The following is a 25,653-nucleotide window of genomic DNA, read 5'->3' as shown; positions in this document are numbered from 1 at the left end:
TGCCTGAGGGGTGGGAGGTGCCCATCCCCCAGCTCCGCATCCCTGGCTCTGAAAACTGATCCCAGCACCCAGGACTGGTTAGACCTTCTCTTCTTGAGCTTTACCCAGAGCACAGGCTATGTGGCTGGAGACCCTGCGTGGAGACACTGGCTGTGCCACCCACCAGCTTGAAGAGGTAACTGCTGGTGTTCCTGGTGGAAGAGGCTCTGACGGGGAGGCAGAAAGCAGGGGTGGGATGTCCAGGGTCGGGCAGTCACTAATAGCTACTCCCTTCCTCCTAGTTGACCTCCAAGACCCAGGCTATGTCTTGTTACAACTGCAGCTGAATCCCTGACTCTCATAAATTGGGTTTATGCCACCCCATGCTGACTAGCTCTGGGGAGAGAGATCTGATGGGCAACTACAGGGCAATGGAGGCAACAGCCCTAGGAAGCCTCTGAAATCCTGAGGAAGGCCAGAACGTCTCAAAGTTGCATGGAATAGGAGGGGACTGCATTCAAAAGAATAGTGACCTGGAAAGCTGGCATGATTGTGAACAAACCTTCATAAACCGACTTGATTACCCTGCCGGCCCTATCTCTTCCGCCCCACCTCCAATCCAAGTGTGACATGAAGCAGTGCCCCCAGACGTGCCGGGTCCTGCGCCCTTTATATTCTCCTTCGTCAGCCTCAAATGCCCTTGTTTACCCCCAGTCTCTTTGCCTGATTCCTCAGCCTTCAGAACCCGACTTAGATGCCACTTCCTGCGGGAAGTCTTTCCCTCCTCACTTCCCCCAGATTGGGTCAGATGCCCCAACTGTGTGTCCCACAGGACCGACCATTCAGCCCCCAGACATCACACATTTCATGGGGGATGGGGACCTGGCACAGGGAAGGTGTGGCATGGGGTGAGAGGCCCACAAATTGCTGTTGGATGACTGAACGGCAGGCTGCTGAACAGACTCAGCTTCCATCAAAACTGATCTCGGCAAATTTCTCTAGATGGATTCCTAGGTTGGCCCTGAAGTCCCAAGGGCTGCCCCCACATGGGGGACAGCGAGGCAGGCCGGTGAGAAGGGTTCACCCAGTAAAACAGCAGTCTCCCCAGTGCACTAACATGCATAACACTGGGAAAGCTACCTAATGCCACTGGTAACAAGACCAACCATCAACAGACTTTCAAGAGACCAGATCTCAACCCTAGAACTCCCAACTGCACAAGGGCAGAGCAGGAAGCGTGTGGCCAGACAGCCACTCATAAGGCAGAAGAGCTGAGGTGTTAAGCTGAGCACAAGGCCTGCGTGAGGCCACAGCGACCGGCTATAGCGGGGCAGTGCAGCGCCCCACAGGCACAGCAGAAGGGAGGCCTCGGTGCGGTGCTGGATCCTTAGGGTGCAGGCTGATGGATCACAAGTCTACTCAGGGTGGCCCTATGATAGACTGAGCTCCCAGGGTGTCATGTGGGAGTGTTCAGGGCGAGCTGGAGACCACAAGGGTCATCCAGGCTGTGAGCACCTAACATTATGCAAATCCTGGCTGGCCTGGGCCCCTCAGAACCTGGTGGGGACACTGCACTCAGTCCTGGAGACACACACTGACACTTTGCTGCCAGAGGCCTTTATTGAGTCCCTGGTTCTGCCCAGGAGCCGATGTCCAGGAGCCAGGGCACAGCTCCAATCCAGGCATCCCCTTTCCCTGGCTCAGGCTCCTCCTGGGGAAGATGGAGGGGCAGCCCTTACACCTGGCACCCCTGAGAGCCATACTTCTGAAGGAAGTCTTCGAGCTGGGTGCAGGCTTCCCGATGGCGGGTGCTCCGGCACAGGCGTTCAGAGGGCATCTCCTCAATCCAGCTATTCGAGTCCAGCAGGTACTGGGGGCTGTAGGGGCAAAGGGGCAGTCAGCGGGGGTGGGGAGGATGGGCAGGTGGGAGAGGAGAGCATGAAGTGCCTGGCTTCCGAGGCACCAGGGTCTGGGTGCTGGGGACCATTCCCCCATGAAGTGTGAGGAGAGAGAGAGACAGAGGGGCCCAGAGAACTCACTCTCCCTTGAGGTCATAGGTAGCCCCGTCCAGGCCCAGGATCAAATATTCTTTCCCAGTTTCCAAGCGAAGGCGGCAGGAGGCTCGAACGAGGAAGTTTCGGGTCTGACCAGCAGTGGCCTTGGTGTCCTTGGCTGAGAGGATAACGTGCACGAGAGTTGTGAGAGGAGAAGAGAAGGTGCAGGACAAGCCGGGACCAAGGGCTGTGCACGGACCCTCTCATTTTGCCCTCACTGCCCCTAGTGGGGAGCTACAACTGCTTTCCTATTTACGGATGATGCCAAAGGGATTTGAGCTCAGACTCTGAACTTGAGTTATTCCAAGCAGCCGGGCCACAAACCCTGACCTCAGCAGCCCCCTAGCCCCACCCGCCCATCCGTTCCCTTCATACTGAAGTGCAGGACTTGGCTGATTCTGGTCTCGAAGAGGCGAAAGGCGGCTCTGCCATCTTCTCGGAGGACCTTAACCTGGAAGCCTATGAGGGAGTTCAAGAGGGTTGGCCCACCTGCAGCCAAGAGGAGCAGGCCCAGGCAGAGAGGCCTTGGGTGCGAGGGAAGACTGACCGTACTGCACTCGGGGGTAGTAGCAGGCAAACTTCATTCTGTACCCCGCCTCTTCCTGCAGGCCCCGCTCCAGCGCACGACGCTGTCGAGGACACTTCCCTGGAGACAGGAGGCCCCCCCATGAGACAGCGCAGCCCCGAGCCTCGCCATCTTCCCACCCCCTGCCCCAGGCCCTGGCTCTCACCCTCAGCACACTGGCAGACGTCAGCAGAGCACAATGTGGACAAGAGTTTGCTCTTAGTGGGCGCCCCATAGAAGATAGAGCATTTGTGCTCTGAAGAAGAAAGAGAGCAGTTAGAATGCAGGCTCCTCCCCCCCCCACTGCCTCCTCAGACCCAAGGAGCCACAGGACATCCCTGCCATCCTGCACTGCCCCAGGTCCCGATGTCCCGTATGGGGACACCTACCCCAAACCTCCCAAGTGTCCCCCAAGTCCTCACCGGGGTTGTAGAAATCATACAGGGCTGCAGTGGCCGGCTGTACTAGCCCCACGGCCACCTCCTGCACGGCTCCAAAGCCCACGCACTCCCGGGAGGTGGGGACCTGGCACAGTGGGGAGGAGAGGTCAGGGGCACACACCCTGGGCCCTGCAAGCCACTGTGCTGCATATCCTTGACCTGTCTCTGGTTCTCATTGGTCTTATCTTCAGTGTCCGTCACATTCTATTACCTTCCAGCTGCCAGAACTCTAAGAACTGCTCCCCAAGGTCTCTGCTGATCTCACTGCCAGATAGTGACCTCATTCCAGTTTCCAGTGCCCCTGGTCCCTCTGCAGACTCTCACATCATGGACACATTCTGCGGGAGACTCGCCAAGCTTAGGGTTAGTTTCTGGCCATCCCTGGTTCTGACCTCGCCATTCCTCACCGCTTCTTCCTTCCCAGAGGTGCAGTCCCCAGCCCTGGCTCCTCCTGTCCCCCGCACTTCCCTGAGGAGGTCTCAGCCACTCCCTGGCTTTCACCAAACCCTTCCAGGCTGATTCCAAACTAAACATTCAGCCTCATTCTTGCCTTAGGATTTTTGTGTGACCTACAAGTTCTCCGAATTTACTCTGTCTGCCCCCAAAGCCTATCCACCCTCCTGACAGCCTTGCTTCCTCACCGAGGCTACTGGTCTTCTTTATCTGTCACAACCTAATAGCAGCTGCTGTTACTCTCCCATCCTCCATGACCCTGCAGCTCACAGCTTGGGCCCAGACCCCTCTCTCACGTACAAACTGGTCCAGTTCAGCCCCTACCCTGCCCCTTTCCCTCCCTCCGGAGCTGGGCTGCTTAGGTCAACTCCTTGCCTAGAAATCTTCCTGGCTCCTGGTCTTCGACTGTGTTCAACCAAACTCCTCTGCTTGGCTTCCCAGGCTAACAAGGCCTGTTCCCTCTGCACACACTGGGAGAGGTGGGGTGGGAGGTCTTCCCTCACCCACACACACCTGGCTAATGGTGTTACAATATTAACACATCTTTTTCACATTTTCTCCAAGAGATTACAGTTAAAGTTCAAAAATGCTTGAGGGCCCTCCGGGGGTTAATAATACTTTGTTTTAGCCAATAATGGCATGAAAAGACAAGCACTTATCTATGACCATCATCGCTTTATAAAGGAAAATACATTTCAATATCAAAAACAAACCCCGGGGCGCCTGGGTGGCTCAGTCAGTTGCTTAACTGATTTTGGCTCTGGTCATGATCTCACAGTTCGTCAATCCCTGTATTCAGTTCAGAGCTGACAGTGTGGAGCCTACCTGGGATCCTCTCCTTTCTCTCTGTTCCTCCCCTACGCTCATGTGCACATGTGCACGCATGCGCACTTTCTCTCTCAAAAATAAATAAATCTTAAAAAACAGAAACAAAAAACTAGGAAGGTCAACAACAAAAAACAAAGGCAGCCCTCAAGTTGAATGAATTCAGCTTTGTGAAGGGCTCACTCTCAAGTCCTTTCCTGCTGACTAGCACCGGCCCCCATGCCACATTAGGGGCTCAGCCCCCATTGCCTGCAGGCAATGCAGCCCCCCAGGCCTGCCCCCAACTCTGCTCTGGCACACCTCTGTCCTGTCTCCCTGCTCACATCACATGTCCTCTCTAAGAGCACTGGCTGCTCATACAGCTGTCCCCTGGGAAACTTCGTAACACATGCTCAGTAAACCTTGTGTGGTCTATTCCCTGCGTCACCCCTCCCTGCTCACCGAGTCAAAGTACAGCAGGACGTGGGGCCCCTCAGTCTCGAAATAACTCACATAACGGTCAGAGAGGGAGGTCAGCTGTGGGGAAGGAGAGATGGTCACAAGGAGGTAGCCCCGGGCCCTGTACAAGACAGGGCTCAGCAGCTGGGATGGCTTTAGGGACGGAGCAGGGCTTCTGAGGGCACCCGGGGTCCCTCTGGGCAGGTGACCACACCTTCTCCAGGTCAGCACGCAGGGCATTGAATCCACTCAGGAGGGTGATATCGGCAATGGCCATGCCTGACAGCCCCACCTTGTCTTTCCGCCTGCAGAGAGAGGTGTCCAGGTCCCACATGCCCTGGGTTGCAGATGCCCAGTGCCAGCCTCTGTCCTGCCTCTGTCTCCCAGCCCAGCAGTGCCCCTATGTCGAGTGTGGTCCCCAGCACTCACCAGATGCACACGGTGTACTGCACCCTGGACTCCTGTTCATCAGCCACCTTGGGTACCTCCCGCCTGCGGCGGTTCCGCCGTCCCTCAAACAGATGCAGGGGTGTCACAGTCTGGGAACTGGTGTCTGGGTCATCCTTAGCTGGAAGCTCCTCATACACATAGTCCTCATAGTCCTCATTTGCTTCCACTGCACAGGGATGGCATTGTGGCTTGGCCCCTGTCACCAGCCCCCTGAGGGCCCCACGGCCTCCAACCCCAGAACTCACTTGTGTATTCGACATGGCCCATGACCGTAACCTCAATGTGAAGATCCTCACAGGTCGTGTTCTTCATGTCCAGGACATTGTAGGTACGAAGAATCTGGCTCAACAAGGTGAGGACAGGGGATATTGGGGGCCCAGACCTTTCTCCAGGGCCATACCTGGGGCATCTCCTGGGCTGAGGGATTCCAGGCCTTCAGCCCCTCTCACCCCTCCGGACCAGACCATAAATATGGATGGCCCAGGTATTGGGTTAGCTAGTGGGTCATGGGGAGCAGGGGCCGGCACTCTACATGGTGCACAGAGGAAGCTGGAATGGAAAGCTCAGGAAAGGCTTCTATCCAAAAGAATGAGTTTGTCACTTGGGGAAAAAGCAGTGGAAGGACACTGAAGGCAAGGAAAACTGTGTAGATGAGCGGTTTTGTCTGGCCGAGGAGGTGGGCAGGGGTTCAGTCGTGTATGTGGAAGAGTCTGACTTTTCTCCAGGGCTAATCTGACTAGTGTTTTCAGGAGGTTGATCTCACTGCACTGTGGACAATGGATTAGAGAAAGGGGTGAAATATGGAGGTAGGGAGAAGTTCCCAAACTGTCTTAGCAGAGTCCAGGAAACAAGTGACAAGAGCCCAGGGTGACAGGGGAGCAGAAGAGGAAGTACTGGGGCCATAAGGAAGTGCTGGGGTGGGGACACTAAGATGGCCTCCAGAATGGTGGCTGGGCTCCTGTGGGGAAGGGGCTCTGTCAGCCAGATGAAGGGACACAGGAGGAAGAAGGGGTTTGGGACATGCCATGTCAGAGGTGCTGTGGGACACATGGGCAGGGGAGCAGCCTGGGTTGAGGTGCTGGCTGTGTGTGCCATCAGTATCGAAGGGGTAAGAGGAAACGGTGGGTGCTCAGAGAAGGTAGAGACCAGCATGAGGGAAAACCGCCCAGCAAAGAGCCCGGGGGGCCACCAACCATGAGCTCTGCCTTCAGGCCTCCCACTTAAGACCACAGCCCCTCCCTGTTGGGTCCCAGACATTTGGTGCTGCAGGCTCTCACCTTCAAAGTCCCTTTACTGTTTCCTCCCACCTTCACATTAATCGTGCTGCCCAAGGAAAACTTGTAAGAACAGAAAAGGGAAAGGGGTATCAGAAAGACACAGAAGGTAGATAGGTTGCTCCAATTTACTTCCTCCCTGAAAACAACCTCTTCTCTTCCACCTCACATTCTCATACACCTTCACATGCACTATCCCACTTCAGCCCCCTAAAAACCCTGTTTGGTACACCCTGTGCATTTATTAATTTTGAGATGAAAAAATGAAGCTCAGAGGTTATGTGACTTTCTCCAGGTCACACAGCAAGTAAGCCTTACCACAAAGATATCAGCAAGAGAGTCCATGGGGACTCCACAAGGGGGGTGGGTGGGCTGGGGATGGTATCTGGACTGGCCACGGTTGGCCCAGGTGTTATGATAAGCCAGGTGAGGGAGTGGCTTACCTGCAGCTCCTCCTCTAGGCCCTGAAGTTGGTGGTTGTTCAGCCGCAGCTCATGGGACTTGAACCCATTGCGGCCAATGGAGCTGAGAGTCACATTGAGCTCCCTGTCTTCTGTGGTGTGGGAAGCAATCCAGTAGGCAGACAGAGCATCCAAGGCTATCACCGTGTCCTGGGAAGGTGAGGCAGGACTCAGGCACTTGGTCTCAGGACCACCTACCCCAGAGCCCCAGGGCAGCCCCTACCTGGGTGCTGCGGAATCCCCCTTGGAAGCTGCCCTGGTGAGTAAGCCAGGCTGCAGCATGGTCGGCCGTCTCTGACTTGCCCTCATGAAGCAGGAGGTGGAGCAGGCCATAGGCTGTGGTTTCAATCCACAGGGCTGGGGCCTGGGGCACAGGGTCTGCCGGGCTGTGAGGAATCAGGGTGGGTGCGATGACATTGTCCTGAGAACCAGTGACTGAGCCCCAGTACACGTTATCTGGAAGTGAAGGGAGACCCACAGGTGAATGGGGGCTGGGTCCTCATTGCCTGGCCCTGTGATACTCTCTGTGTCGGGCTCTCCTGATTCTACCCCAATTATCCCTGCTTATGCTTTCATTCCTTCTTGGGGCTTTCATTCAATTTCTCCCTTTGGGCACACTCAGGGTCCCTGGCTCATTGCCAGAACTTGACTCACCTCTGATTTTCTGGGACATGGCCATGAGATTGTTGTGGGCAACACGTTGCAGGTCCTCGGGTGCCTTGGTGAGAGTCAGGGCATAGGCCGTGATGGCAGCCGCGTGGGCACCCAAGGTACCATTGCTTGCTCTCTCTCCCAAGAAAGAGTTTGCTTTTGAGATGGAGGTTTGCTAGGAGAAAGTGGAGAGGCAGGTCACAGAACTGGACACCTGGGCTCCTGAGAAGAAAGGGGGAGAGCTGGGGAAAAGCAAGGGGCAGACCCCTAGGTGCTCTTACCACTTTCTGCTTCAACTGCTCTGCTCTGTCGTCCTGGAAGACGACCAGCCCATGCTGAAGGGCGATGACCACAAAGGCCGTAAGTGCCACAGTCTCATCATTTCCTACCAAGCCCCCCTAGTTAAATGGGGTAGAAAAGAAGATGTCAACCGGAAGCAGGGAAGGGCAGGGAGATCATCCCATGTAGGCGCCTCTGTCCAACCTCCCAGCCCCGAACCTGCATGGCCCTGTGTATAACCGGGCGGGGGTCCTGGAATGAACCATCAGCCTGCTGCTGGGACAGCAGCCACCTGGCCGTCTCCTGTAGCTTTTCAAGTGAGCCGCCCACCTGCTCCTGGGCCAGACTCAGTACCTTCAGCACAAAAGCGGTGAGCCTACAGGGGAGGAAGGGATGGCTAGGGATAGTGACTGATCCCTGTAGGCGACACATTTCACTCCCTCAGGCACCTGGTTATTCACTCTCCCAAGGTACCTGGCTCTGCCCCCACCAGCCCCAGCTCCTGTCTGAGACCCAGAAACACTCTCCCAACCTCACCAGGTGCTGCTGTCTCGATGTAACCAAGCCCCATAGGAACCATCTGTCTTCCGAAACTGCTGGATCCGGATGTAGCCTTGGAGAGGAGAGGCAGCTGCTGAGGTGACACTCTCCCACTGTATGTGCCCAAGGCCACACTCCCCATTCCCACCAGGTGCCTCCCTTCTTCTCCCCTCTGGCCACCTGGGCGGCCTGTCTTTCTTTAACTGCTCTCTCCCAGCCCCACGCCTGCTTGCCCCTGTCCCCAGAACCTTTCTGGATCAGATCCACAGCATGGTCCTTGGTCTCGGGGGGCAGTGTGCTCCACTGCTCTGTCTTGTCCAGGTAACGGGAAGCGGCCAGTGTTGGAGCCAAGAGGACCATGGTTTGTTCCCCGCAGCCAGAGGGAACTCTCAGGAGGGAGGCAAGGCCTCCTGGCGACAAGGCCCCCTTCGAGCCCAAAGTGTCCAATGGATCTGAGGCTATAGGGGAGATGGAAGATTAAGGATCAAAGAGCAGGTCTGGGAACGTATTGGGATAATGGGATCAAACAGGGGTCTGTGGGTTTCACATGAATCTGAGGATGCTCCCAGAAAGAGACTGGAGGACAGCTCTCACCTGTAACCCTGACAAAGGTGCTGAAATCTCCATCAGGAATGATATTGGGATCAGAGTTGCCAGGAATCTCCAAGGTCCGGCCTCGGTGGTCTGTGGACATGGGCGGGAAGTTGGCAGTCTGTTTTGCTGCCCACAGCCCCCACCACCTACAAACCCATTAAGACACCAATGGGGGCTGAGGCTGGAGGCAGGGGGCTGCTCACCCAGGGGATTGAGTTCATAGACCATCTCCTCCGTGTGGATGGCCCCTTCCTTCTGTCTCAGGGAAAACATAGCTGTGAGAGGCCACATAGTACCACAGCCTACCCTTCCCAGTGCATGCTCCCCAGGACCTGGAGTTTGAACTTCAGGGACAGAGTTGAATCAGAATCATAGAAGATGTAAACAGACCAAGGCATTGGGTTTAGGGGTTGGGTCTCTGGCCTGGCCAGCAGAGAGGGCCTAGAGGTGTGGAGGTGTAAATCTGGGAGCCTAGGGACCTGGATTCAGGGGTGCTCCATTCACCTGAATTTGTAGAACCTTAGACACCGCGTCCCCCACAGGGAACTCCAAGGACCCTCGAGCCACCACCTTCAGGGACACAGCAGCAGCTGTCATGGGCACCACAGAGAAGCCAACAGGCCGGGCAGAGCTCGCAGGCACCAGTACACTCTGGGCCAGCCCTCCACCTCCAGCCAGGCACAGCCCCTCCACTGGGGTCACATGGACGCTCACCTGGGTGCAGGAAGACAGGGATGGCCAGAGCCTCAGCCCAGTTAGGCTCTCCACCCTTCACCTGCCCCAGCTCCCACCCACTCCCCTGTGTGCTCAGCCTCCTGCAGGGCCTCACGGTCAGATCTCTATCCAGGTAGTTGTAGAGGACAGGCCGCAGCTCAAGCTGCTCAAAGCGGCGGACAGAGATGGGCAGGCGGAGGTGTAGGTGGAATTCACGGAACACTCGGAGCTGGGCTGGTGTAGCCACACACAGGCCTGGAGGATGAGGCAGGGAGGGATGGGAGAGGGGGCAGAGACCAAGGGCCAGAGGGCACCATGGCCACAGGGTTCCAGGTGGGAGGGGCAGGGGATGACCCAGATCTGCCCCTCACCTGCCACCACATTCTAGCTTCCCAGCCCCCGTGCATGCCAACACAGACTTCCCCAGGGCTCTGCCCCTAGTCCCTACACTAAGAGCAAAGTGCTAAGTGGGGAGCCTAGGCTGGAGGGAGACAGAAGCAGGAGGCCTGAGGTCGAGGCAGGGCAATCTCACCTGTGCTTTCAGACAAGCTCACACCATGGATCTCCCACGTGGTCAGAGAGTCAGGAAGCACCTGTGACAGTCTGTGGTGGGAAAGGTGAGAAGCCCTGTCACACCCTGGGCTGCGAGCCCACAAACACAGCGCAGAGAGAAGGCCAGGCCCACCACACCCCCTCACTGGCGGAAGCGGTCCACTGTTTCCACTCTCCAGAGCCAGTTCTCCGGGAAGAAGCTGCGCACAGGAATGTCATCTTCATCGATCAGGTCCTCCTCCTGCAGGGCCTCTAGGGCTAGGGGACCACAGTGCAGGGGAATGAGGAGGGGATCGTTCTGCCCTTCCAGGGGCTCCTTCCTGTCCCCCAGCCCCACCCAGAGCCTCACCTCGGGCAAAGCCCACGGGGCCCCTGGAGCGGGACTTCTTGCGTAGGTCCTCAGCAAACTGGCAGCAGGACAGGAAGGGCTCCCGGCAGCCGGGCTCCTGCACACGATCTGCCCGCTTCTCGCAGGAGCGCCGCATAGGCAGCCGCGTCAGCCCATCCTGGCAGCAGCGCCTGGCTACCTGGGAAGCATACTCGCCCACTGCAGGGCCAGGTGAGGGTAAGCAGCGGGGAGCCAGAAGAGGATACATCCCATTCCCCACCCTGACCTCTACGTACATAAGGACTCACCCTGAGAGACCAGGAACTCAAACGAGGCTAATGGAGAGGGCCTCCATCCACCTTTGACCCCAGAACTTGGGTCTCTGGCCTCAAATATCATATACAGGCTCACTTAGGAGCAGAGCAGCCAAGAGGCAGGCCCCCTCACCCTGCCCTTGAGCCCAAGTGGAGAGCTGTGTAGGCACCCACGACTCACGCTTCTCATGAATCGCCTTTTGGAAGTCCACGGTTCTCTTTTTCCGTGTTTTCTTCTCCTTGGGACAGCTCACACCTGGTCGAAAGCAGAACTGCAGCCAAGAGTAGGGTGCATGGACTCTCACCTCCCCTCCCTTCCCCCTCTCCCTGGCCCGGCCCATCCTGCCAATCCTCTTCCCATCTTACACCCTCGGGCCCCTCCTCCTTCCTGATTTCCCCATCACCCAACTCCCCCTTCGTCCTCTGTTCTCACTCTTTCTGACTGGGGTCAATAGGTCTCCATCAGAAAAGGCCAGACCAGCTGCCTCAAACACCTGACGGGCATTGGCCCCACCTCCAGGACCACAGCCAAGGTCATAGCTGTTCATAACTTCGAAGACCTGTCAAGAAAAGGCCGGGATGTTTCAGACAAGTTGAGGGGTCAGACTGGCCACTCAGCTTCAGGTGAGAAGGAAGGGTATGGCAACCCTGAAAGAGATACAGAGAGTAGGGAACTAGAGACCACAGGGGCTGGGCTTGAGGGAAGACTGGGGGTAGTCCGTGGGGAACTTGAGTGAGATCTAGGGGCTGGGCCCAGGGCTCAGGGCTCAGGACAGCAGGAGAATAAGGCACAGAGAGGAGGGCGGGCTGAGGAGAACAGAGGGTCTTGACAAACCTTGCCCATGTCGAGGGGTTTGTGGGACCTCCCACCCACAGCATACAGAGCCATGTCCACAGCTCCCAGTGCCACCAGGGCTCGAGAATCTGTTTGCAGGTGGAGCTTCACAGGCTCCCCAGGATGATACGGCTTGCTGCTGTCCACATTCAGCTCCAGCTGGCAGAGGCAGGAGGTGGGGGCAGTCAGAGTGGGGAGAGCTTATTCACTTTGTCTTCGTTCTCTCTTAACCACCTAACACACAGACATACCACCTCTCCCAGTGCCAGTTACCTTGCCCTCACAGGCCCCTGGCTGGACTTCCACTCGAAGGGAGTTGGCCACTGGGATGCCCCCATGATAGTAGAAGGCTACGAGGTAGAAGGAGGGTACCAAGTGATGGCCCACAAACACGGAGATCGAGGTCAGTTCCCTCCTGGGCTCTCGATTCACAGACATGATCCGGCCCCGGGATAGGATCTGAGGAAGAGTTGTTTCCTCTTCACTGCATATCCCCAGTCCTGAAACCATTCCCTCCACCCCAAGGGCTCTTCCCTGCCTAAGATCCTCCCTGCACCCTGCCCTCCTCGACAATCCAGCCTATGCATACCATGTAGTAGTAATGAGAGAAGCTGTCCCCACTGACGCCCATAGCTTGCAGGTTCAGGTTGAGAGTGTCACCGACATTAGGGGGTCGAGGATCTGGCCGAACAATGGACAGGAATGGAGAGCCTGGGGCTGGGGCTCTCACAGTGAGCCTGCCTATGGCTGGATAAGGGGAGCCTGCAGACACCTGGAAAGAGGAGCGGGACAAGCGAAGAGTCAGTGGCAGGAACCCCGGTACCCAGCTCCTTCCTGCAGCTTGGGACATGGATTCTTAGAAAGCCAGCCAGCCTTTATTTCCTTCCGATACCCTGTCCCACGAGTGGGAGTCCTACCAAGAGCTGCACTTCTGAGATGGTCGGAAAGGTAGCAATGGGAATGATGATTTGGCCCCTCCCATCTGTGTTTCGTTCATAGTCCTGGATTCTAGAAGCAGATCCAGGAAAAGACAACGTGGCAGAAACTTTGACAGGAACACCAGAAGCTGGGGAGCCAGATATGTCTCGGACCAGGGCCTAGGTGAGTGGGGCGGTGGGGGAGGGAACAGGTAAAGGAGAGTGGCCAGTGAGGCCCTGTGCCCTCCTGGCAACAACCCTTCCCCCAACTCATCCTCCCCCTCCAGATGAAACCTGCAGCAGGAAGGGGCCCCCAGGCACAAGGTGTCGCTTGGTGTTACTAAGATCCAAGGAGAAGGGAGATGACACAAAACGCCAAGATGTGAGCTCTGCCTCCTCCATCTCTCCCCCTGCAAGAGAGAGGTGGAAGACAGATAGCCATAGCCAAGGAGAGAGAAGTAGAAGAGCAAGGGGGAACATAGCTCAAGTGTTTCCCACCCATCAAACGGTGAACCTCTTAGGGCACAGGTCATCTTATATTCATCTCTGTTGCAGAGGCCAACACAGGACCAAGCACATAGAGAGTGTTACCATATATCTGCTGGAGGGATGGAGGGATGGATGAAAGGATGGAGGAATGAATGGAAGGATGGGTGAAAAAAAAACTGAGATGGGGGAAAAGACATCTTCTCCCGAAACCACCCATAAACACAGCTAGGGAGAGACAATCTCTTAGGTCTTTCCTGGTTCTGGGTATACACAAGGGTAAGAAGAGCAGAGGATGGTGACGATGCTGAAGAACAGAGGGTCAGCTCAGAGGTCAGAGGCAAGGGTCTGGGGTTATAATCAGGGAAACCTCTCACCTGGAGACTCAATGATGGCAGCTGCAACATAGAGGCGCAGCCCTGGGAGGTCAGCAACAGTGACATTAAGCTTCTCAAGGGCACCCTGAACTTCAGCCTTTGAGAGGGAAATATGGCACTGGCCATCTACCAGCTGGGGCAAAGAAGAAAACATGGCATGGGGTGAGATTTATCTCCCACCTCACCTCTCCCACACCCTCTTCACCTTAGCCACACCCCCACCCTCATTCCTACCTTGATCTGACTCTCCAGCCCCCGAAGGAAAGTCTTATCACCATCCTCACCCAGGAGCCCGAAGCGCACATATGCCACACCTTGCACTGGCTTCCCATAGATGTACCTGCCACCAAAGAGAGATCAAGAAGGTAGGTCTAGGAAATAAGTGTCCCTGGGGGGAGGGGGGCACGCTGAGGTGAGGGGGAGGCAGGGCTTCACCAGGAGCCCTGGGTGCCCCACGTGGTAGATGGGAGAGTTACCTGGCCTGGACGTCTAGTTGGATTTCATCAAGAAAGCCAGGCGCTGTCAGTATGTAGGGCTTTCCAGGAATAATCTTCACTTCAAAGTTGGGAAGTACTGACCCAGGGTAAAGGGGTGGCAGGTCAGACTCTAGCAAAAGGACCCTTCAAAGACTTCTCTCCCCTCAGGGCTGTGGTACCCATACTGCCCTGCCCCCACCACCTCTCCTTCTATCCATATCTCCTTTAGGAAAGGAGATGCCTTTCCCTCATGTCTCCAGATCTTACCATACTTCTTCACCTCAAACTGGGTGCTGCTGTTAGATTCTCGGCCATCTGAGAACCGGGCTGAGATCCTCCATGTCCCTGGCCTACAAATGGGAAAGGGACTCAGCCCATTTGTGCAAGAGGCCCACGGACAGCCAGAGGCCTGGCTCCCGGGAAGAGGACTGACTGCAGGGGGTGGGGGGAGACCAGAACTGGGGGGTTGGGGGAGAACTCGAGGTCTGACCAGGTGCTGGAGGGGGGATAGCCAAGGGAAATGGGGATGGAAAGGGCCATCTCCAGGTCGGGGGAGCTCACTCTGAGATATCGGGAATCACAAAGTCATCCTGGAAGATGGAGGAGGGAGCGTATACTTCCTTCTTCCGCACGAGGAGGCCATGAGAGTTCTGCAATGGGAGAAGTGGTCATGAGTGGGAGGTCAGATCAAGCAGCCCTGCTGATCAGAAGGACAGAGGTCAGAGACTCACCTCTACCGTGACTGTAAGGGTGTCAGTGGATGGGCGCATATTTTGATCCAGAGCAAAGATTCGGTACCGAACTGGGAGAGGAGGGCAAAAGGTGAGCAGGAATCCATTTGCAAAGGGTGGGCCCAGCCCCCACTGCTTCCACGGACCGAGGAGGAAGGACAATAAATATATGCTAAGCAGCCTTCTAGTGTGGCATGTTCAGGCTGTCTCACTTACAGGGTGTCAAACGTGTCTTGGGCAGCCTGGGTGACAAAGGTAGAGGCTCTGGGGCCCAGACTCACCCCGCTGGCCAGGGTTATAAATGGGCTGGTCAGTCTGCAGAAAAAGATGCCCCCAGCGAGTGGAGAAGAGCAGGTTGACACCCTGAATGTCTGTCTTTCTGGACAGAGAATTCTTCAGCCACGGTGACTTGGCCACTAGCTGGACCTCAGGGCCACCGAGGAGGAGGTGGAGGCCACAGCTCTCTGCACCTCTTGGGGAGATCTATCAGGAGAGGGAGAGGGAGCAGGTCAGAGACAGAGCAGAAGGAAAGAGCCAGAGTCCAAGATAGAAACAAGAAAGGCAACAGTATGGGGATGGGGGAAGAAAAGGAGGGGAGAAAGGCTAGTGAGAAGGCAAAAACACTTATAAGAACACAGAGGCGGGGACATCGGGTGGCTCAGTGGGTTAACTGTCTGACTTTGGTTCAGGTCATGATCTTGAGGGTTCGAGTCCTAAGTCAGGCTCTGTGCTTACAGCTCGGAGCCAGGAGCCTGCTTTGGATTCTGGGTCTCCCTCCCTCCCTCCCTCTTTCTCTCTCTCCATCTCTCTCTCTCTGTTCTTCCCCGCTTGTGCGCTCTCTTTCTCTCTCTCTCTGTCTCTCAAAAATAGATAATTTTTTTAAAAGAAGAAGACATAGGGGAACAGGGTGACAGGATGAGGGGTGCTAAGAAGGAGTAGAAGGGAGAGGAGTCTGGTTACCTGGACATTAAGGAGCATGAAGTCTTTTTCTGAGCTGAGGGTGAAGTCCACCTGTGGGGAGCAGAGTGCTTTCAAGTCATTTGGGTTTCTCAGGAACACTGATCCTGTCACTACCTGTCCCTGGGGAGCATCCTGGAGCTGCAGCCCCACTGATAGAGGAACCCCCAGGTGAACCACAGAAGGAGAAAACAGGAGCAACCTAGGGAGAAAGGAAGGGGTCAGCATTCAGTGATACCCAGACCCCTCCACCCCTCACTCCACAATTAGGTCCCCCGCACTTGCTCCCATCACCAGCCCCGTCCCACTCAAGCACTACAGTGTCCTTCCTCCAGGACCTGGGCTTCTGCAGGGACAAGGCGAAGAAGCTGGACACCCAGATCAGCCCCCAGAGGAGCCTCATGGCTGGAGGACACAAGAGGGATCAGACCCGTCTGTCTGCCTGCTCCTTTCTAGTCAACCCAGGGCTTGGAACAGATTTGACTCTGGACCTTGCTCCTCCCCTGGCCAAGCTAAGCTGGGAAACCATGTGATAGGCAAGAAACGCAACTGGCCCCAGGCCCAGTATTTGGAGGGGGTAGGGCACACATCCCAGACACCTGGGTCTCTGGGGAAATCCTGGCCCAGAGTTACATACTGTCCTTCCCTGTTAACCCCTCTCATCCCAGTGCTCTGGGCAGGTCCCCCTACTGGGTGTATCTGTGTACGTGTGTGTGTGTGTGTACATATATATATGTATACATGGTCCAGTTGGCATGGGTAGAGGAGAGGCCAATGTGGCTCAGCACAGAGATGGGCACAAGACACTTCGCTCTTACCACAACCCCCACAAAACCTGAATGATACCAGGCCTTTGTTTTGTGTAGGCCCTAACAGAAATTTGGGCATACCTTCACCATCCTACAGGGAGAACTGACCTTAATGAACTTATTTCTCTGAACAATGAGACAAAGCTGAGGCCCAAGTTTGGCTTGCACTCTACCCCCAAACAAGGTGCCCAAATATACATCACATTAAACAAAAGACATCCAGGAAATAGCACAAGCAAAGAAGTACTTTATTTGCAGTGTTAACCCAGCATGTAGGAAAAGGAAACTCTGCCCTCCCTTATCAGCCTCCCCAGAAATCCCATTTTCCTGTCCCAAGAGAGTAACAGCAGTACTTTTGTTGTATGAAAGGCAGCAGCAATGGCCTTGATATGGTTTCTGGCTCCACTTCCACAGAAGGACAGAGAACCACTGCCCAAACCCCACAACTGGGTCAGAGCCCAGGTAAACAGCAGCAGTCACGTCTGACCCTTTGCGCAGATGCAACCTCAACACCCATCCTGGCTCCCAAGGTGACCCTATCTCAGCCACCACTGGACAGTACTCCTGGATCCCTCTCACCCGACTCTGGGGAGGTATGCAATGACCAGCAGAATCCTCATGTCTCTGGCAGGCGGAGGAGAGTTCCAGAAGTAGTGGAGACACTGTAAAAGAAAAAACAGAGCTGGAACCATATACCTAGGCCAACAGTCTGGGGAAAACTCAGAACTTACCCTCGGCTGTTCCCAGAAGGGAATCCAACCTTGGGTCATTGCTCTGTCATCTACCAGAGGCTGGGGACTGACTCACCAGTCCACTAGCTGGGCCCCAATGAGGTCATGCACGTGGTAGGTGAGGCCGAGTCGCACCGCTGCAGGTGCCCGCCGGCCCAAGAGCTCTGAAAGGAGTAGCTCCCTGTACTTGGCCTTCCGGACCATGCCAAGGACAGCCTGGCGTCCTGGAGAAGTGGCATAGGAGAGGGGAAAAGTGAATAAGGCTTGGGCCTTGAGGAACCACCAAAAGCTGTTCTTGATGGACTGAGGGCTTGAGCTGTGGATGGAATACCTTTAACAAAATATTTGATGAATCTTCCAGCTCCAGGCACGGCTAGCCACCAACTCCCAGCATCTCGGACAGTGAGGACTCCAGCATTCACCAGCTGCCTATGAAGGGTGGGAAGCCAGGAGGAGGCCTCAGCTCTGAGAACCATCTCCCTGCCCACGGATGTTTGGACATTAAGTCTCCACAAAAACGTGGGCAACTTCTGAGGGGACTAGATAACAGAAACCCACTCTGGAGGGTTTTTCTGCCCACACCCTGATGTTCAGTGCCCTGTGCCCTTGCGTCTACTCCTCTTACCTGGATCGTCCCCCAACTTTCTTTTCCTGTTAGTATTACTTGTTCACTAAAGCAGCTTCTCTCTCAGAAGTCCTCCTTGATCACAAGCCCTGACACACTCTCAGTCCAACCCCAGGGGAGAAACGAGGGCCTTTCTTCCATGCTCCTGCCACTGCTTACGCATGCCTCAACACAACTCCCCCACATCTTACTAAAAGGTTTAAAAAATGCTTTCACATATACCGTGGGTTGCAAAGTAGGGAGCCTGAGGCAAATAAGGTCCCCTGGAATGGTATTTTTACTTCATCCTTGCCTGATCATTAATTTTTAATGTGAAAGCTTTAGGGGCATCCAAGCTCCTACCATTTCTCCATTCTCTTAGTCTCCGCAAAATCCATAACAGGCATTTACGGTGCCTGCCAGGCCTCTAAATTCATTGGATTAGCCACCCAGAATTCCTGAATTTTTAGTCCAAGGTCCCAGGTAAGAAAGGCCTCCTTTCTTGGGGGAGTACAAATTTAGGTCATTATACTAAAAATAAGAGTACTTTTTCTGGTAGGTGTACCAGAAGGAAAAGGATGGGGTGGGAGGGAGGCAGGGAAACGTCAGACGCCTGATTCTGTTGGTGCCCTAAGTCTCACGTGATCTCTGTGTCCCTGAAGCCGAAGGTCTGTGTCATTTGGTCCTGCTGGAAGCTAAGATCCCCACAGGCTGGAAGCACCGAAGCCAGAAACTTCTGCACTGCCCCTGCATATGGTCGGCCATCACAGGCCTTGAGGACCTGGAACCAGAGATGAGAGATGTGGTGTGGCCCAGCCTTCGCCATGGACCTCCACCTCCAGGACATTTCTCTTCCTGTTTTCTCTTTCACTCATGTCTTTCTACCTCTCAAACTTTTCCTCCTTTTCCTCTCTTTCATATTACTATTTACCAGAGCCCTGTGCCCTCTCTGTGAGATGTGGGGCAGGAGAATTGTCTCTTTTTCTTTTTATTCCATTCTCCAATTTCCCTGTCTGCCCCCCACACCCATCACACACACACACACACGCACAGTCACAGTTACACGCACTCTGGTCTTGTAGTCTTCAGTGAAGATAATTCCATGAGCATCCAAGTCAAAGCCTAGCTGGATGATTCTGATCTCCCCCTGCTCTTGAAGCTCCTTCTGTCTCCAGAGAGATGGGAGTAAAAAGAAGGGTATCAGGGTAAGATACTCTGCTATACTCTGGGCACTTTGGGGCAGGGAGATTTTACTGCCAATTATTGGGGAGTTTTTCTCTAAACAAAGGAAAAACTGTGGGGAGAGAATCAGGTAGATTGTTAAATAGTCTTTTCAAATTAGTTACCCACCTTCCCATCCACCCACCTCATCAGTTGTCTATCAAACAATTAATATATATTTTCTACGACCAATCATATACCAGACACTAAAATAAGATACTGATTCAGACATAGGCCCTGTCTTTAAGGAATTAACAGTCTAGATGTGGGGTGAGGGAAGGTGGGAAGGTAGGGAAAACATCTGAAGAGATAATAGCAAATCCATAATTGCAAAAGGATATTAATCTACCTTTCATAAACTCATAGAACAGACAAAATAATCACTACAGAAATAACTTTCATTAAGAATCTAAGTGTCCATCAACTGACGAATGGATCAAGAAGATGTGGTATATTTATACAATGGAATACTACATGGCAATGAGAAAGAAGGAAATCGGGCCATTTGAAGCAACATGGATGGAACTAGAGGGTGTTATGCTGAGCGAAATAAGTCAGGCAGAGAAGGACAGATACCATATGTTTGCACATATAGGTGGATTAGGAGGAAGTTAACAGAGGACGAAGCAGGAGGAGAAGGGGAAAAATAGTTGGGGAGATGGAGGGAGGCAAACCATGAGAGACTCTTGAGTGCTGAGAGCAAACTGAGGGATGATGGTGGGGGGAGAGGGGGAGGGAGGTGATGGGCATGGAGGAGGGCACTTGTGGGGATGAGCACTGGGTGTTATATGGAAACCAACTTGACAATAAACTATTTAAGAAAAAAATAATTTTCATTAATAACTTTAGTTACTAAGAAATTAATAACTGAAAAACACATATTCTCTTCAAACATATATAGAATATTTAGCAAAACTGACTACATAGCACAAGGCAAGTCTCAATAAAATTTAAATGACTGAAATCACATTGTGTATGTTCTCTGGCCACAATATAATTTGTGTCAGGTAATATGAAAATGCTTCAAATTAAGACATACATTTCTTGACTCAACCCTTGGTCAAAGAAGAAAATCACACAAAAAGTTAAAACATATTTTAAACTGAATAATAACTAAAATATGTGCCCAAACTATATACATCTGCATGTACTTAAGATAAACTACAACCTGACAAGTGTATACTAGAAAGAAAGAGAGAATGAAACTAATGGGGAAAAAGAAATAAAATCTGCCCAACAGTACAAGGGAAACATTCATAAAATAGAAAACATACATACAAGAGAGCAACAAAGCTAAACATTAATTCATTGAAAGACTATTAAAATTGGTAAGCCACAGGTGAGACTGATCAAGAAAATGGGAAAAAAAACCTAGAAAAAGCACAGTCAATAAAAAGAATGAGAAAAGGGTCATCACTACACATCCAAGAGACGATAAAATCAAACTATTAACTTTACACCAATATATTTGAAAATTCAGATGATAAATTAACAAATTCCTAGAAACAAAACTTTTTTCACTAGAACAGAAAAAATGGACATATTCATAAAATAGAAATCTATGAAATGAACTTTATCTATGTGAAACTGAGCAGAACCTCAAAAGTATTCATCTAATAAAACAAGATATAAATACATACATATGGTAGGATTTTGTTTATATCAAGATCTAAAATGAATACAATTGAGCTATGCTGTTTACACGTAAACATATAGGTGGTATAAAAAAAAAACTCAACAATTATCACACCAGTCAGGAGAATAGTTACCTCCAAGGGACAAAAGTCATATTGGAGAGTGATATATGTGGGTATTGGCTTGTTCCGTAGTCTGCCCTGGGTGGTAGTTAAATGGGTATCTGCTTATAAACATTCTGTAAAGTGTGTGTGTGTGTCTATATTTTCCTTTGTGCAATTATTACAGCTTTTTCAAAACTTAGGCTAACATCAGTAAATTAAATACAACAAATACTCTATAAGGAGTGGTTCCATGTAACTTGCTTCCTCATGAGACTAGAGCTGGTCTCCATCTTCCTTTTCTTTCCTCTTTTCCTCCTGAATCCAATGGACAGACTTTGGATATTATTTTACTTGGATCTCTTTACCAACCACTGCCTTAAATCACAGGTTCTAACACTGCCAACTACTCCACCTCCTTGAAAATCCATTTGCTTTCTCAGTAGGCTTTATGGCTTCCTCCTACTTCTGGCAATTCCTTCTCAGCCTCTTCCACAGACTCCTCTTTCTCCGCTTTCACCTAACATCAATGGATCCCAACTTTTAAGACACATTAAGAATCACTTGGGACAGTAATTCAAAATGTAGATTCCCAGGTCCTACCTCAAGAGATCTTAGGTGAGTCCCAAGAACCTATATTTTTGAATAAGCAGCCCAGGTCATTTTTTGTTTTAATAACAGGTAATTCTGATACAGGTAGAACTCAGGACATACTTTGAGAAACACTGCCTTAAATGTGGGTATCTCCCAGCTTTGTAGATTTGGCCCTTTCACTCTAAACTTGAGGTCCTTGGGGCACCTGGGTGGCTCAGTCAGTTAAGTATCTGACTTTGGCTCAGGCCATGATCTCACAGTTCGTGAGTTTGAGCCCCATGCTGGGCTCTGTGCTGACAGCTCAGAGCCTGGAGCCTATTTCAGCTTCTCTCTCTCTGCCTCTCCCCCACTCACACTCTGTCTCTCTCTCTCTCTCAAAAATAAACAAACATTAAAAAATAAATAAACTTGAGGTCCTTAACCTTGGACCTCAGAGAATCTGTGAAACAACCCCCCTGCCCGGACAAAAACTCCACATACACCTTATATGTATATGGCATATATGTGTTTTTCTGGAGAGAAAGAGCCATAGCTTTCATTACCTTTTAAAGTTTTTTAATATGTTAAAAATTACCCCTCTACTCACTCTCCCTACCCAATCTCACCTACATCCAGAATGAACCACTGCTCACATCTCAATGACTTCAATTCTATAGCACTGGTTCAGAATTCTCTCCAGTTCCTCATATCCAACTGTACTACACACTTGCCTTTGGATGTTCCCCAAGCACCTCCAACTCCTACAAAATCAAGCACGTCATCTGCCAACAACTCAGCGCCCTCTACTCTGTCCACTCCACCAGTGTGTCATTGAGAAAACCTGAGTTACCCTGAACTCCTCCCTCTTCCCACTGTCCATATCCCCCATCTCCACCCATCCTCCCCCTCCCTACTATACTCCCCTAATTTAGGCCTTCACCACTTTTCTGCCGCATTGTCTTCCCAGCCCATCTCCCTGTCTCATCTCACTCCTCCAATCCACACAACACCCCGTTCCCTCTGCCAATTAACACTCTGCTAGCTCATCGCCTTCGGTGTAAGGCAGAAACAACACTGATGCACAAGGTCTGCCGCAATCTGACGTCTGCCTGCATTCCCAGCGCTGTAAAGCTCCAACTACGCCCGATGACTCAGTTTCCCCAAAAGATTCGTTCTTCCACTTCCATGATGTGGCATGCTCTCTACTGCCGTTGGGTCTTTTAACAGGGTCTGCGGCATTTTCCTAGGCCCCGCCGTGCCCGGCCTGGAGAGACCTGACGCCTGCTGAATGGCAGAGCGGCTGGCCGGCCGCCCGGGTGTCTGAGTGATGGGGTCGAGGCAGGGAAGCGGCTTCCGTCCGTCGCTCCGACGCCCCTCACCAGCTGCCGGTCGGCCGCCGTCCGGTCGGGCACGAGACTGTACACCTGGCTCCTCAGCGCGATGGGCGGCAGCGCGTCCTCGAACAGGCCCCGCGGGAACAGCTGCACCAGCTCGGCGACGGCCGCACGCGCGGACCCTAGGTGGGGAGATCCGGTCACCGAGACGAGAAGGGGGGCGGGGGGCGCCGCGCTCGCGTCCTGCGCGACCCGGCGGGCGAGGCCGCTCCCGGCAGGGGCCTTCGGCCTAGGCCCGGGGCTGCCACGCCCACCTGACTCGCCCCTGAGAGGGTCCGCCTCTGCCTGCCTCGGTTCCCGCCGCCTCTTCAGCCCAAAGGTGTCCGGGACCAGGCGATGCCTCTTCCGGCTCATATCCTGGGGTCTCCGGCTGCCGGGGAAGAGGTCGGTGATGTGGGTCGAGGACGCGAAGACTGCATCTTCCGGCGCAGAGCAGTGACGTTAGGCTCCCCGGAGACCGGACGGCCGGGTGGAAGGACGACGTGGGACGAGGAAGCCGTCAACTGGCCTTCTCGGTCAGCCGGGAGGAGGGCTGCCGCACGGCTGCTGGGATTGGTTTCCTCCGCCTGCACTCCGGGCGGGGAACCCGTGGGCGGCGCGGCGGGCTGCGGGCGGACGGGTAGGGGTCCACCTCCCCGGGAAAAGCGCACGCCCTGCACGNGGCCCGCCACTGTCGCTGAGTGATTGCGTCTTGGAGTGCGGAAACCACCTTTGCATACCTCCCCGACTTCTGGACACAACTGCCGTGACGTCTTAGCTCCGCAGAGGTAGAGGTCGAGGTTGGTGGGCTCTGAGGCAACCAGATCCTTGGTCTGAGCCCAGACAGCCTTCCTCAGCTCACTGACTTTGGAACATCTGGAGGTGGGGGTGTAGGTCAAGGGAAAAGGTGGGATGTGCACCTAGCCTTGGTTCTGTTTCAGGGCCAGAGCCTGGCCATCCGGAGGCTAGCTTAGTCCTGATCCAGAGTCCCCCTTTTCTGGGCCTCCTCTGTAAAAGGGTAACTTCCCTAACCCCAGTTCTCAGGACCTCATGGATCGCAGAGGGACCAAGAGAAAAGTGGAAAACGTAGAGGTAGCTGAGCCTCGGAACAAACTCCCCAGCCCAGCACCCTCAATGCCCACAGACCCTGCCCTCTACTCTGGGCCCTTCCCTTTCTACCGCCGCCCATCCGAACTGGGCTGCTTCTCCCTGGATGCACAACGCCAGTACCATGGAGATGCTCAAGCCTTGCGCTACTACAGCCCACCCCCTACCAATGGTCAAGGCCCCAACTTTGACCTCAGAGATGGATACCCTGATCGATACCAGCCCAGGGACGAGGAGATCCGAGAGGGGCTGGATCACCTGCTACGCTGGCTTCTGGATCACCGAGGCCAGCTGGAGGGGTGAGCAAAGCATAGCACATGGGTAGATTTAGAGACCTGCACCTACCCTCTAAAATTAGGAGAGCCAAAACTGGAATGAGTTCAGTCTTTAGAAGGAACCTAGGATATTCTTTGGGGGAGTCATCTGAGCTAATGCTTGTATCAGACCTTCAGCTTCTAACTCCTCCCTCTCAGGGGTCCAGGCTGGCTGGCAGGGGCCATAGTGACATGGCGAGGGCACCTGACAAAATTGCTAACCACACCGTATGAGCGGCAGGAGGGCTGGCAGCTGGCGGCCTCCCGCTTCCAGGGGACACTGTACCTGAGTGAGGTAGAGACACCGGCAGCTCGGGCCCAGCGGCTTGCCCGGCCACCCCTTCTCCGAGAGCTTATGTACATGGGGTACAAGTTTGAGCAGTACATGTGTGCAGGTGAGAGTTGCCCCTGCTCTGTAGTCCCCTCCCCCTTCCCCAGAGACTGAAAGCCCCCACCCTGTTGCCGCTTCTCTTCTGGTGCAGACAAACCTGGAAGCTCCCCGGACCCTTCTGGTGAGGTTAACACCAACGTGGCCTTCTGCTCTGTGCTACGCAGCCGCCTGGGAAACCACCCTCTGCTCTTCTCAGGGGAGGTAGACTGCACAGACCCCCAGGCCCCATCCACACAGCCCCCCACTTGCTATGTGGAGCTCAAGACCTCCAAAGAGATGCACAGCCCGGGCCAATGGAGGAGCTTCTACAGGTTCAGGATGGGGGTGGGCGGGGTGAGAGCCTAGAACAGACGGCTGGAAATGGGACCAGGGCAAGAGGCCGGAGGGTGGAGGAAGGGTCCTACTGACCCCTTGCCTTTCCTGACAGACATAAGCTCCTGAAATGGTGGGCTCAGTCATTCCTTCTGGGGGTCCCAAACGTCGTTGCTGGCTTCCGTAACCCAGAGGGTTTCATCCGTTCCCTCAAGACCTTCCCTACCATGGAGATGTTCGAATATGTCAGGGTAAGGCAGTGGTCTTGCAGCTCCCACCTGTACCCCCACACCAAGACCACAGGTCCAGTATCCCGGGTCACAGTCCACCTTGCCCCTTCTCTGCCCTCACCTTCACTGCCTGTTTTCTGCCTCCTCTTTGGCCCTCTCCAGAATGACCGTGATGGCTGGAATCCCTCCGTGTGCATGAACTTCTGTGCTGCCTTCCTTAGCTTTGCCCAGAACACAGTTGTCCAAGATGATCCCAGGTGAGCCATTCATCTGTCCCTGCTCTCTGGGTCCTAGAAATTTGCCTCCAGTCCTCAAGTTGTGACTCCATGTCCCCCCTAGGCTCGTCCATCTCTTCTCCTGGGAGCCTGGCAGCCCAATCACAGTGTCTAAACATCGAGATGCACCCTATGCATTCCTGCCCACGTGGTACGTGGAGGCCGTGTCCCAGGACCTCCCATCACCCCCCAAGACACCTTCCCCCAAGGTCTGAGACTTCAGAGGGGCTGGTCCTTTCTCCGTGTGCACAGATAAAAGCCTGTTTCTAAGTGGCTCTTCCTGCTGT

The 25,653-nt window shown here is 53.8% G+C and overlaps 3 protein-coding genes across 7 annotated transcripts; 1 reads left to right on the top strand and 2 right to left on the bottom strand.

The window, feature by feature from the left end:
• Positions 1 to 1,580: 1,580 nt before the first annotated feature.
• LOC144228997 (complement C4-A-like) lies at positions 1,581 to 16,311 on the bottom strand. 2 transcript variants are annotated; one of them, XM_077760932.1, is made up of 41 exons: positions 16,029 to 16,139; positions 15,694 to 15,892; positions 15,015 to 15,216; positions 14,734 to 14,804; positions 14,564 to 14,652; positions 14,270 to 14,352; positions 14,003 to 14,099; positions 13,761 to 13,866; positions 13,527 to 13,659; positions 12,958 to 13,073; positions 12,664 to 12,843; positions 12,336 to 12,518; positions 12,020 to 12,205; positions 11,747 to 11,905; positions 11,345 to 11,471; positions 11,093 to 11,167; positions 10,619 to 10,816; positions 10,416 to 10,527; positions 10,250 to 10,320; positions 9,833 to 9,972; positions 9,508 to 9,717; positions 9,207 to 9,258; positions 9,004 to 9,093; positions 8,658 to 8,867; positions 8,407 to 8,482; positions 8,089 to 8,245; positions 7,872 to 7,988; positions 7,594 to 7,765; positions 7,163 to 7,395; positions 6,922 to 7,089; positions 6,482 to 6,541; positions 5,450 to 5,543; positions 5,184 to 5,370; positions 4,969 to 5,059; positions 4,758 to 4,832; positions 3,021 to 3,123; positions 2,765 to 2,854; positions 2,581 to 2,679; positions 2,409 to 2,492; positions 2,019 to 2,151; positions 1,581 to 1,856 (listed from the first exon to the last, which is right to left on the bottom strand). In XM_077760932.1, the coding sequence occupies exons 1-41, from the start codon at positions 16,091 to 16,093 to the stop codon at positions 1,715 to 1,717; spliced, it is 5,235 nt and encodes a 1,744-aa protein (XP_077617058.1). In that variant the 5' UTR covers positions 16,094 to 16,139; the 3' UTR covers positions 1,581 to 1,714. The 2 variants fall into 2 exon arrangements, 1 of the variants encoding a protein (XP_077617058.1); XR_013334320.1 differs by lacking the exons at positions 1,581 to 1,856; positions 2,019 to 2,151; positions 2,409 to 2,492; ... (1 more) ...; positions 2,765 to 2,854; positions 4,969 to 5,059 and having other exon boundaries at positions 3,109 to 3,123; positions 16,029 to 16,311.
• Positions 16,312 to 16,726: 415 nt separating this feature from the next.
• On the bottom strand, positions 16,727 to 23,112 carry WHR1 (winged helix repair factor 1). Of its 2 annotated transcripts, none has more exons than XM_077760936.1 (7): positions 23,013 to 23,112; positions 22,639 to 22,880; positions 18,904 to 18,999; positions 18,476 to 18,615; positions 17,562 to 17,659; positions 17,307 to 17,454; positions 16,727 to 17,161 (listed from the first exon to the last, which is right to left on the bottom strand). In XM_077760936.1, the coding sequence occupies exons 1-7, from the start codon at positions 23,110 to 23,112 to the stop codon at positions 17,116 to 17,118; spliced, it is 870 nt and encodes a 289-aa protein (XP_077617062.1). In that variant the 3' UTR covers positions 16,727 to 17,115. The 2 variants fall into 2 exon arrangements, with proteins under 2 accessions (XP_077617062.1, XP_077617063.1); XM_077760937.1 differs by having other exon boundaries at positions 22,744 to 22,880.
• DXO (decapping exoribonuclease) lies at positions 23,095 to 25,639 on the top strand. 3 transcript variants are annotated; one of them, XM_077760933.1, is made up of 7 exons: positions 23,095 to 23,273; positions 23,775 to 24,143; positions 24,318 to 24,553; positions 24,641 to 24,860; positions 24,977 to 25,112; positions 25,254 to 25,348; positions 25,431 to 25,639. In XM_077760933.1, exons 1-7 carry the CDS (start codon positions 23,095 to 23,097, stop codon positions 25,579 to 25,581), a joined length of 1,386 nt encoding a protein of 461 aa, XP_077617059.1. In that variant the 3' UTR covers positions 25,582 to 25,639. The 3 variants fall into 3 exon arrangements, with proteins under 3 accessions (XP_077617059.1, XP_077617060.1, XP_077617061.1); XM_077760934.1 differs by lacking the exon at positions 23,095 to 23,273 and adding an exon at positions 23,422 to 23,525; XM_077760935.1 differs by lacking the exons at positions 23,095 to 23,273; positions 23,775 to 24,143 and adding an exon at positions 23,449 to 23,525.
• The last annotated feature ends 14 nt before the right edge of the window (positions 25,640 to 25,653 follow it).

This window comes from Crocuta crocuta, unplaced genomic scaffold (genome assembly GCF_008692635.1).
Source record: "Crocuta crocuta isolate KB4526 unplaced genomic scaffold, BGI_CrCroc_1.0 scaffold762, whole genome shotgun sequence".
Taxonomy (NCBI): Eukaryota; Metazoa; Chordata; class Mammalia; order Carnivora; family Hyaenidae; genus Crocuta; species Crocuta crocuta.
This window is presented reverse-complemented; position numbering and strand designations above follow the sequence as displayed.